This window comes from Chiroxiphia lanceolata, chromosome 1 (genome assembly GCF_009829145.1).
Source record: "Chiroxiphia lanceolata isolate bChiLan1 chromosome 1, bChiLan1.pri, whole genome shotgun sequence".
Lineage (NCBI taxonomy): Eukaryota > Metazoa > Chordata > Aves > Passeriformes > Pipridae > Chiroxiphia > Chiroxiphia lanceolata.
The window spans coordinates 120,415,668-120,428,076 of record NC_045637.1 but is presented as its reverse complement, the minus strand read 5'-3'; the positions used below and the strand labels follow the sequence as shown (position 1 = coordinate 120,428,076).

The 12,409-nt window shown below is 40.7% G+C and overlaps 1 protein-coding gene across 1 annotated transcript in view; it reads left to right on the top strand.

The window, feature by feature from the left end:
* The window catches only part of CHN2 (chimerin 2), a 162,274-nt gene that overhangs the window by 134,215 nt on the left and 15,650 nt on the right, over positions 1-12,409 (top strand). Inside the window, exons 7-8 of the mRNA XM_032695241.1 lie at positions 4,015-4,092; positions 10,176-10,260. Of these exons, the coding sequence (XP_032551132.1) occupies positions 4,015-4,092; positions 10,176-10,260 (163 nt within the window). The remainder of the gene's footprint in view (positions 1-4,014; positions 4,093-10,175; positions 10,261-12,409) is intronic.

Genomic DNA, 12,409 nt, shown 5'->3' with positions numbered 1-12,409 from the left:
TGGCAGATTACCAAATACGCCGTGCCTGCAAGGAAATAGGCCTCTCTTTGACCTATGACCGTATCTATGTGCAGTGTTCAGTGTATTTAGTTAGAGATCAGTCATGGATTTGTCACAGTTCCTCATCACGGAGCAATCTCCTTTTCACTTGTGGTGTCATCCAAGGAGACATGCCTTGTGCTTCTCCTCTTCTCATCATAGTTGTGTCCACCGGTGGGCAGAGCAGCGAGCCAAGAACCTGCCACTTGATACCTCCTCCCTGCCAGCCATGGGTGGGCATGGTGGCAGCTCAGGGAGAGGAGCCATCACCCACAGCGTCTCTTCCCATCACAGTGAAGCTGGCACAGATGAGCTGGGCGGCATGCAGAGTTCTCCCACCGCTTGCTTCCAGCACGTCCTCTGTGCTGCCCACATGACTGGAATAGAAATCATGCCACATGTACAAAACTGAAAACTTTTCATACTGCAATTTGTTCTTTCCTACCCCCAAGGCCTTTGTTAGCTAACAAGATGCTAGTCTTTGAGGGGAGAGACAATGGTGTGTGGTTCAGCTCGTGCTGTGGAGGCGCGCTAGAAATGGCGCAACAGCTGAGTCACCCTGTGACCCCCAGCCCCCCTCCTTAATTTTATTATTCTGGTTCAGTGATATTTATTTTGCTGTAAATGCCCAATTTCCTATACAGTACATGTGTTTTACAAAGGAACTAGTAAACTAAAATTATATGTTATGCAGAAATTCTTTGGTCTGCAAACACAGATAACCCATATTTGCCTTTCAGCCTTCATGAGCTTAGATATTCAGTGACAACCAGCTATAATATTTTTAGCCACTGGCATTCTCTTCAGCTTCAGGCTAACTCACTAACTTGAACAAGAGATGCTCCTTAAATGAACTGACACCATGTACAGTAAATTATGCATTAAGGAAAAGAAAACGGATAAAAGAGAGCTCTGGGGTGAGTCTGTGGTATCACTACATTGGAACTGATTGTGGCTGAGAATTTGTCATTGCTGAAGTTTGCATTATATTTCGAGAGGGAAGGGGTGGTATATGTTGTCCAGCTCATCTCAGTTTTACAGTACCATTTTTGACACCAAACCTGATTAAGCTTCTTTAGAGGACATACTCACTGCTGGCCTTCTGTACATATCCTGTGTATGCAAGGGATCCCACTAAACAACTGTCTAAAGGGGGTGCAAGGAAGGCTGATACCCAACAGATAAATAAAATTTCATATATGATAAGCAGTAAATACTGCTCTGTCTTAGTCATATGAACTCGTTTGGCTGAGTTGTCCTCCCCCAAGTTGATTAAGTTTAATACTTCTGTGTGAACACTCAGAGTTTCCATTAAATATGTCTGTATGTCTGATCCCAGGCTGAAACTCTGATATTCCAAAAATAGTTTAATAAATTGAAATTCCAAGATGTATCATCATAAGCCTGTCACTTGAGTATCAAATCTGCCACGTTATGTAAAAAATATTGGTTATATAATGGGATTTTTATCAGTCGAGTGACATAAATGCAAATATTAGAGCATTATTAGGAAAACAACCTCTCTCTGACTTTGGATCTGTTATGCTGGAAGTCAGAGAAAAAGTAGATTATATATATATGAGGATTTAGGTGCTGTAGCTTCAGAGGTGTCTGACAACTCTGAGTTACTTTGGGGGTTTTCTTCCAGATAAATGTAAATACATTTTAAATGGCACTGAGGAAAGAAACTGGAGTGTGAAAAGAACTTTGAGCAACTCTAAGGTTTCCTTTGTGATACCCGAACTGAAGCCATTGCTGCTGGTGGGGTCAGAGATTTCCCAAAACCCAGTACTTCTTACCTCTTGAAATAGGTGGAGAGAAAGCTGGGGAGCTATAGTCTGTCTATCTGCTGGAAAGCAGATAAAGGTCCTGAGCTAGCAGAAACTGGGACTCACTAGCAGGAGGACATATGGAACAGCAGCAGGGATTTCCTGTAGGCAGAGCAATGTTCATACATGCATCACAGCCAGTTGTCACCAGTGGTCAGATAACAGTGCCAAGCCCTGGAGAAAGGCTGAATGGGCAGCAACTGCTCAGGGAGCACAGGCATTGTGTGGAAATCCACACTGTTGGGGAGCAGAAGCTTTGGAGTATGGGAGCATGTAAAGAGTGGTGTTGTGAGTTACCTGAAAAAGAAAGGAATTAAGTATGCTATACATAGAATTAAGTGCATCGTTTTATAACTGATAAGCTGATTTTGCAGTTTGCACAACTTCTTGAAAACCCTAAGTAGGGTACTATCTGAAATTGCACAGCCTGATGTTACTGGTGGACAACCATCTGTCCCCATGGACTTTCAAATTAGGAGAGCATCACTTTTACTAAGAACAGACAGTCTGTATGGTGGAGGATTTAGTAAGTGAATTAGATGAGTCTTCTGCCTTTTCAGCCTGAGGTAAAAGCAGAGTGAAAAAAAATAGAGGCAAGGTCAACTTGGCAAGTTAATATAAGTGAAATAAATATTTTAATTTCACATATTTTCTAGGTTAGTTGAAGTGGAGCAGACTGTAAAAGGCTGATGTGCTCTTTAGTGTTTCTAGTTCAAAGAGGTAGTTTTCCCAGTAGCACTGGTATCCCCCCAGTTGGCTCTGTCACAGCACCTCGAGCATTCGGCACACTTTAGAAAATTAAATCTCACAGTGCTCTGCCGAGCAGGTAACTACTATCCTCCTCTTATGGATGGAAAATTGGCATATTCAGTAGAGGAGTAGAAGCTGGAGGGAAGGAAACTAGTGGGAAGAGAACACTGAATGTGCTTCCCGGGGAATTCTCAATATCACACATCTGTGTCCTGAGATGGGGAACTACCTGCCTTTAAAGAAGTGGATCACATGTCCAAAGTAACGCTGAAAGGTGTGGCACAGACTGGTCAGGCTTCTGATACCTCCTGTGCCTAGGCTTTAACTAGAAATCAGTTCCCCCCAAAATCTATAGATTCAGGTAACAAGAGAAAGTACGACCTTGTTCTGCTAGCAGGGCTGTGCATGTGGGCTTCCTACATCAGTGTGAAGTTCCTCTGCTACCTTCACAGAAGCCACAGGGCTCCAGGGCTTCTGAGCCTGCATAGTCCCAGCTGAGCTTTCACCTTTCCCTGACAGTGAGCTACCTCAGTGCTACTAAAGTGCACGCTGACAAAATGCTTAGTTTAAAACATGGCATAAAAGTGCTATTAATGTGTTACTGGATTTTTCCCCTTGTATGGGATATGAAAAGGAAAAAGAAAAAAAAAAGATTTTTTTTTTTGCCCTGTAAGATTAAACAGTCATCATGGTTTTAAAGGCTTAATCTGCTGGCATGCAGACTGCTGGCTGATAAGTCTCAGAGTCTGAGTGTAATTGGATGCAGCATCAGATTCAGTTGTGTGGGCTTTCCAGGGGCTTTTTGTTTGTTTGTTTGTTCATTTTTAACACACTGCAGAGTTGAAGTGATCTGTCTCTGGAAATGCCTTTCGGGGTGAAGCTGTAATGCTGTGTCCCCCCAGCTGGTAGCACCTGGTTGGAGACCACCGCTCGGGCAGGGCAGCGGGGGAGGCTGCTCAGTGTATGAATTCGTGCTATTGTTCGAGAGACACATCTGCCTTAAGAAATCACACGGCACAGGCCGTTACTTATTCAGATGCAGAAGCTCCTTCCGTCCCCCAAGACGGCCCATTCAAGTCACATGCCAGAGGTCTCTGCAGAATGGGCTGCAGCTGCTTCAAATCTGCTGTCTAACATCAGAAGCAGTTGGACAAACTGTACTGTGCTGACTACAGTCAGGCTCCCTGGCGCCAAGGAAGACAGGGAAAAGATTTGGGATCCCAGCGCTATGTTCTCAGAGGATCTGTGGCTGGAAAATGAGAAAAACTGTGCTGTTGTTCACAAGTCGAAACGAGGAAGGAAGCGCCAAGAGCTCCTGGCCGTGGCCCTGGGGGTGAAGGTGGGAGTAAAGGGGGCACTTTTGTGGCAACCTCTGAAACTCTTTGCCTATTCACAGATCACCTCCTTGGTCAGAAGAGCAGCCTTAACTCAAAACGACAACCACTTCAACTATGAAAAAGCACACAATTTTAAGGTAAGCATGCCTTCCTATCATTTTCAGTTAAAAAGTTCTGTTGAGATGCCTCACATTTTGGTTTTTTGCTGTGATGAGTTTTGCACGCACCTATTTATACTAGCTCTAAGAAAGGTGTTGAAAAAATGCATTTTTCTTTTTATTTTAAGTTCTCTTAACTGCATTCTTAGTATGCTTTATATAGGGACTTAATCCAAATAATAGTTTTGCTGCTCACTGTACTACTTGACCGGCAATTTAGTTCTTTTCCCAGATTTGGGGTTCTTTTTTATTCAGAAACAAAGTACTTCATGTTGGTTGTCTTTATCTTAAATGTGTATGTACTTTTCATTAAGAAAAAGGCCCCTTTTAAAAATCTAGCTATTATCAGAAACCAGTAGCATTTTATCAAAAAGCATTTTGGACCATTTCTATTTTCAGAAGTTGAGGGGGCTTGGGTGCTCCTAACAGTGAAGCAAAACACAGCAGTGGGTATTGTCTCCCAGCTTTTGTTCCACCACCATATACTAAGGAAATGCTCTCAGAGTCTCACTGAGCTATATGATGTGAGCTTGTGTTTGCTTGTCAGACTAAAACAAATCTCTGGACAAACACAGGGATGTTTAAATGGATCATCTTTTTGCTGTCTTATACATACAAAATCAGATTCTTAGGGATCTTTTCCCCAACGGCTGTCTCTGGCAGACTGCAGCAGGGAAGTGACTCAGCTTTGGAAACAGACTTTCCAGGCAGCTTGTATTAAAATGTTTTGCCAAAAGGACTGTGATGGTTTCAGAGTGTGCCAGCCAGTTACCGTATCTAATGCTGTCAAATTGCGGTTTGATGCTTATCGGGATAAGCATCGAGAATAAGAGGCAGTAACAACACAAGAAAGGAATGTATCTCAGCTTTGAAACCTCAGTTTAGTTAAAGCTCCTTGAGGATGCTGATCTGGGTCACTGTCAGAATAGTTCCACTCATTAGCAAAACAATAATTTTCTGATATTCGTCTAGAGCCTGTCAAAAATGAAGAAACACTGATTAAAATTATTTCAGTTAGCAAAAAGAGTTTCACTTCTTATTTTTCTACATATTCTGCTGTGCATACATGGCTCTCCTCTGCAGTACTTCTGCTGTAGTTGGCAAATCAATAATTTAATATTAGTGGGCAAAGCGAATCATAGCATCCCTTTTCTCATTCCCCTTCCTTGACCCAAGCTACAGAAAAGTCAATATTTATCTCTCTGATCGGCACTGAAGGAAATAGAGGAAATACTCTGTGTTTTCTTGCTTGATTAAGCCAGATTTCATTCTTTCTGGGTTTTGCCCTCATTATCATTTTAATATCAAAACTATTTTAGTTTAACTAGAAAGTATTTTCTCATGACTGAGACTTTTTTCCACTTTGACCCATGCATTCTTTCCTCTTCAAAATTTCCCTTGTTTTGGCTTTGATTTATAACTGGACATGTGCCCAGTTAACTTTGCATTTGCACAATCTAACTGTTGTACAGTCTCTGTTCCTTTCTGTTTCAAGAGAGTCATAGTTTAAATGGAAAATCACATGATTAAAATAGAAATGTATTCAAAGGCTTGACAGCAGCCTAGTAAGGGCAATAACAAACCTTAGGGAACAAGCATTTTTAAAATAATTGCCCAGAAAGGTCAATCAAAAGTGTTACATTTGCTTAATGAACAAATATGTTCACTATGCAAATACAGTTAGTTTTCCAAAGGAATATATTAGAGCATGTCTAGTTGTTGAACAAAAAATGTGGATAGTATATTCAGAATAGAGTATTTAGATTTAAAACGTCTAAATTGAAGGCTAATATCTTTTATATATTCCATATTCATTGCATAAAAGAGTTAAGAAATTATTTAGAAAAGAATGGCTTTATGGGTCTTGGGGCAAAGTTCTTAATGGCTTTTGCCAGCACTCAAGCTATAATGGTATAGGATTTATCTGAAGGACAGTGCTATTTTGCAGACATTCAAAAAGTTGTCTTCCCCATTTTTAGGTGAATACTGACATGTATTGTATCATTCATCTCAGTTCCTAGAGATAAAGGTTACATGTCAGACTGTCCCTCATAATCTTGTCATAGGCAATTCTTCATGAATTGTCCTTTAGCCTTGAAGAATCTTAAAAATGAAGGGCACATTTTTAGTGAAGTTGATGAGATTTTTGTAGATCTTACACCTACTGGAAGAGAGAAGGAACAAAAGGAAGAACAGATTAAAGGCACAAATTCAGTGCAAGAACGGCTCTCCCTCCATCCTTGCCAAACTAATACAAAAATTGTAAAGTGGTGTTGAAGTTTGGAGCATGGGGGCACCAGGTTATGCCCTTCTGAGTATCCATGCTTTCTCATTCAGCCTCTTCCAAATTTCAAGACACTCACAGCAAATGACCAAAAAAAGATTAAGTATCCAGGCTGATTTGTTAAGCTGGGTTCATCCTGAGCACACCACATGGATTTAGGTTTGGAGCTGGCGTCTGTCTGGCGGGACAACTTTGCATAAGCCAGTGTAGACATACCGTAATTCAGGAAAGAGAATAAATCTCTGAAGCCCTGTTTAGAAAAACACAGAGGTATTTCTCTAGCTATGTGGGTATCAGCCTAACTGGATCACAAAGTCCTCATGTGTTAGGATCCAGGAGGCTCTTTCAGATGAGCTTTACCTGCCAACTTCAGTGGGGTCCCAGCTGGTGGTGAAGTCAACCTTCTGCCTGAGGGCAGCAGCATGGAGTTTGGGGATGCTCCACGCTCTTTGTTCTATGCTGGGAATTCATGAGAGGGCTTCTGTGCTGCTTTAAGTGAGCGAATACAGCAGCATAATGTGCATTTTCCACAATGCTGTGCCTGTTTGCCACTATAGAATGGGCAAATCCCATTTGCAGGCAGGCTAGTAGAGCAAAGGCAGCTGATTACAGACAAGTCAGATCTGCTGGGAGAGAGTAGGCTCTGGGATAAATTTCCCCTTGTGTTAAGCACTGCAGATAATACTGCTTCTGTGAGACAAAGGGTTTGGGGAGACATTTTTTACATACATCATGAAAATTATGTGTATTCATTTAAACAAAAATAACAGCAGAGTTAGCTTTTCTTCCCTGCAAATGGCAGGAGTCCACAGGAGAGTGCAAATGTGCCTATATTCAGGCGAAAGTCTGTAAAAAAATCTTCTCTGGAGGCAAATAGAAAAGTCTTCAAACCCAACCACATAAACAACAAAATTTTCTCAGAAACAACACTATATAATGCCAATAAAAAACGTGTTTCAATTCAAGGCAATTTTTTCGTCCATTTCTGCAATATTGCTTAAGGTATAACTTTGTTTTGCCACCGTACTAGCACTCCTTAAATTTGGTCTCAGTTTCTCCCTCTGTGAAGACAACTCAGACACAAACTAGAAGTCAATATGGTAGCACCCACTGGGGGAATGCCACCATTTAAAAAAAAAGAGCACCAGATGGGTGAAGGGGCAAAAGTGAGAGTACAGGAAGGAAACAAGAAGAGACATGCAATGTAGTGTCGTGTGAGACTGACCAGCAGAGAAGAGACATGGATGTAAGAAACAACTTTTTATTGAAAGAGGCTGAAAGATGGAACAAGAAAATTTCAGTGTATCATCTGAAACATCATGATTTTAGCTTATTTGTAGAAATAGTTCCATGTAAATTCTTTTAAAAATTGGAATTATGTGTCAACTGTAGCTCAAGCAGCCCAAGCCTATGTTTTCCGTGCACCTCAGGAGAGAGGTCTCCTGAGATGGCAGGATGGGGTTGGGACCAGCAATAAATAACTCTTGATCATATTTCAAAAAAATCTAAGCCCAGTCCATTCATAATGATGCAGCTACAAAGGATGGGGCAAAACCTAAAACCGCATCTCAAAAACCTAAGACCTGCTGTTACATCTCACTGTTTAAAACAGAAATAAGGCCAATCTTGCAGGCAAAATTCCCATTTACCATTCAAAAGTGTACCTAAGAACAGAATTCCTCCATTATTTCTTTAAAATTAACGTCAAACCATAAGAGACTTACTTCAAAACTGCATCTTAAGAGACTTTTTGCACCTTCATCTAGAAACTTTTGAAATTCTCCCTTTTTTTCAGTTAGTTTCAACTTGGCCAGAAACCACCAAGCTTTTCACAGGGTATTTCAGCTGGAGACTTGCCATTTGAGCTAAAATGCAGATCCGTGAAAAATTGAAGTGAATGAATAAAGAGAACTCAACCTTTGAGGGCCACCAAGCTGAACGGAACAAGGGAAGGGCGCGCTGTCAGCACTTCTGAAATGGAGCCCTCAGCCAGCATTGATGACTTTCCAGTTAATGACAGGAGAGATCAAGGAATAATCAGCTACCATTTTCGAAATAAGCCACAGCAAGATCAGCTGAAATAAGCTTTATGTAAAGTGTGCAAGTAGGCCCCAAATATCCTAGCAACTGCAATGGACTTTATATTTGAAATGGTGTGTTTTTAGAAGCCCTGACTGAGCTTTTACAGCCCTTCTCACAAGGTTAGCTTTTGTATGCTGCTGCAAAGCAGAAGGCACAGTTAGCTATCTTCCCACAGCAGATGATTTTCGCCCACAATTAAGTGCAGGTGCAGACCTACTAATTATGTGGCTTTCAGTCTAAAAATGGTAAAGATGCAAGCATAATTAGTAGTATCTGTAGTTTTGTATCCACTGAAGGTCACACAGTGCATGTGACTGAAACTCAGGTCACCAGCTGATGTTATGTACAGCTGTTTACCACCACAAAAAGCCATGTCTGAAATTCATGCTACCCACTCTGCAAAATAAAAATGAAATGAGAAAGTAGTATATGGCTATATTTAGTAATATATCTATCTCAAACTTTGTTGCAAAGTCTTGCTTCACAGATATACACATTTTTCTGAGAGGTAAAATACCACTTCAAAAAATAATCATGACCAGTCAGACATTCCAGTTTTGACCTTTCACTGCCAAAAGGGAGGAAGAATTACTATTGCTTTAAGTTTATTCACGCAATCATTTGACTGAGTAGTTGGTCAGAAGCCATTTGTAGTCAGGCTCATGTTTTTATCTCAAAATCAAAAAGAGATAAAAACATCTGTATTAAAATCGCAATACTTCATCTTCCTGGACTCAAGAGTACAGGCTTGTGTAAGTGTGATTCTGCACACAAATGGAGCAAAAACGTTAGCAAGCCAAATGCTTGGCCTAAAACTTCACAGTTTATCTGAAAAGGGCAATGACCATTTTTTTACTCTATGGAAAGCAGAGAGCATCTTTCCCCATCCCAGGGGGTGGAAGTGGCCTTTCAGCCATTCACCCAATGGGTAAACAAGAGCAGAGAGAAATAAAAGGACACGTTAGCAGCCAGAGTGTGCATGATTTATGTTTTGTTAGGCTCAATTAAGTCTCTGGCTAGAACTAGCTCATATTGTGTCCATTCACATGGGCATGGACCTCACTATTTACTCTTTGTTTCAATGAAAATGAAATGCTTACTTTACCAGAACACACATCTTAAATAAAAAGGTCTTCCGCTATAGCCTTTAGAAAAGCAGTGTTGGAAGCAGCGGTGGTGTGCAAAACCCGGCTGTGGGTTCTGTCAGCACACAGGTCATTTTATTCCTCCTTATTTACTCACATGTGGACTGTAGCAAAATGAATTTTGGTCTGCTGAAAAAGAGTCTACTGACATCTTTTCCCTATGTGAGTTCAATTTACTTACTCAAGTGAGGAAGGGTGTCATTTGCTTTTATCTACAGTTCCTTGGATTATTAGTTTTACTTTTTTAATCCTGGCTTCCTCACCTCCCCTATAGTTAGAATGTCAGCTAGCAAAAATGATTTGTTTTCAGTGTCATACACAGCCCAGTTCTCTTTAATGTTAAGCCTATTGAAAGATAAACTACAAGATCAAAGCAAATTTCTGTTCCCATGGTTTATTTCATCTAGACTTTGGAAGGATGTGGGCACTGTGTGCTAAAGATTTACTCCTACTGAGTCTTCTGTTGTTTATCCATTTCAGTTGTTCCATCTGTCAGACCATCTGCCTCCCAATGACCCCGTTTCTTTCTCCCACTCCCATTTGTGTTACAGGTCCATACATTTCGAGGTCCGCACTGGTGTGAATACTGCGCCAACTTCATGTGGGGTCTCATCGCTCAGGGAGTGAGATGTTCAGGTAGCCCTTCAGCATTTTCTGTCATTCTCTTGAACTGCTCAGACATCTGTCCCATCCCAGCTTGCACTCCCTGCAGGAATGGGGGCCAGGATTTCTGTACAGAACAAGGCAAGAAATCCTCCTGCAGAAGTTAGAACATTTTCATTTGCCTCATTAGCTCATTTAGAAATGAAGCCATAAGGCCTTGGTTGCTGAGAGTGACATCCTTTTGGTAGTACCTTGGTCCTGTCTGTGCCTTAGTGTATACTTTAAAACTTGTTCTATGGTTAAGTTATCCCTTAATGTTTTTATGTCTTAAGAAAAAAGCACTGTAAATGGCAAATCCAGCCAGCAATTAGGCTTCATAACTCATCTTTTTGCCACCAATTGCTGATAAGTGCCCTTGTCTGAAAAAAAGACTGCCACCTGTTTCCCATAAAAAACCATGCATTGCTGCAAGCCTGAAGTATCCCACCTCAAGATAAAACCAAAAAATACAACCTTCATTTTCCAAGGGGGATTAGTTTTCTGGTGCCTCTATAGCTGTATTGGCATTTTAATAGTGCCTTAATTATTTTAAATTTGTTTGTTCTTTTGTGAGAAAAATGATCTTGGAAAAATTCAATAATCATCACATCATGAGCTTTTGTAGTAGCAGTAGTGTATTGGTGTAGTGCAAATGGGTTTTCATATCTTCTTTCTCCACATCTAGAATCACTTCCAAAAGTTGTTTGTTTTACCTCTGTCTTACCTCTCCCTGCCTGACCTCCAGGCATTCCTGATCTCCGACTGGCACCAAACACATCCAACCCTGACATCTGCCTTCCATCAGTGGAGGAGGTGGTTTTTACCTAAAATTTAGACTGCAGTTTGAAGGATCAAAATACCTTTCTCAAATGCACTTTTAATAAGTGCAGTCTCAGCTACTGCTATATCTTGTCTGCCTGTAGATGAATAAGGGTAACACAAAGAATATGAAAAGGACATTAAAAAGGAGGAGTAGTAGATTGCTTCTCAAGCTGTTTGATCTTAAACACAAGTGTGCAAAACCTGGTCTCACTAATGCATAACACTGTATTTGTTCACATACATAAAGTATTAAACTTATGAAAAGCCTTGTTTATTTAGCATGAAACATAATACAGTTCCTCATTAAATTACGAACGTTTAACTCTAAGTAGACAGACACATTTGGATTTAACTTCACATGCTTGGAGAACAGTACTGAAAACAATGCAGGGAGGATCCTAACTACAGCACTCACATTTGTTTAGATTTCACAGAACAACAATGTATTGTGCAGTAATAACTTTATGGAGAAACCCAAAAAAACCCACCCAATTCCATGAAATGTTGAGGTTTTGTATATGTTTGTTGAGGTGTTTGTATATGATTTTGCTTGATTAATATTTTATAGAGTATAATACTGAAACGTGCTGCAAGTAATAGGGTCATGTTTACATTTTTAACAGATTAATGTTAACTCAAAGGGTACCATCAGTGATGGGCATGACTGGGAAGGCATTAAAACAGGAATCACCACAACTCAGGATGGTGGTGTTTACTGAGGCTTATAAATTCATTTGGCTGAATATTTGAGTTTATTAGAAACATTCAATTTGTGGAGATGAAAAAGTGATGTGTAAGTTAATAGAAACCCACCCGTGCAACTGAGAGTAGGATTTAACTCTGGAGTAAGACAACAAGAGCTATTTGTAAAATGAGTCACTTTTTACATCATGCCTTTCACAGCATTTTATATGCCTAAACTGACCTACAGACTAAACACAGGGGAGACTTTAGTCACCAGTGAAGTGATGAGCCAGAGATGAGGAGTCTGCTGATGTGGCAGAGAGAGCCAAAATGTGATACTGCAGGAATGTGGAAGGCAGAGTGAGGCATGCTAGCTCGAGGCACTGTCCCAGTTTGAGGGTTCAGGTGAATCTTAGGTTCTTCAACCGTGACCAGTGCTAAGCCTCACGACAACCAGCAGAAGACAGTCATTACTGTGCCAGTTTTATTCAAGGCTAATCTAAAATACCCAGAAGTTAAGCCTCACATGTTCAAATGCAACACCTTGAGCTATGTGTCCAGTAATGAACCAATCCAGACTGCATCAGCAGTCACCTACAGCTCAGAGGGATGTGAGGGACATCCAGAGTCTTTATAC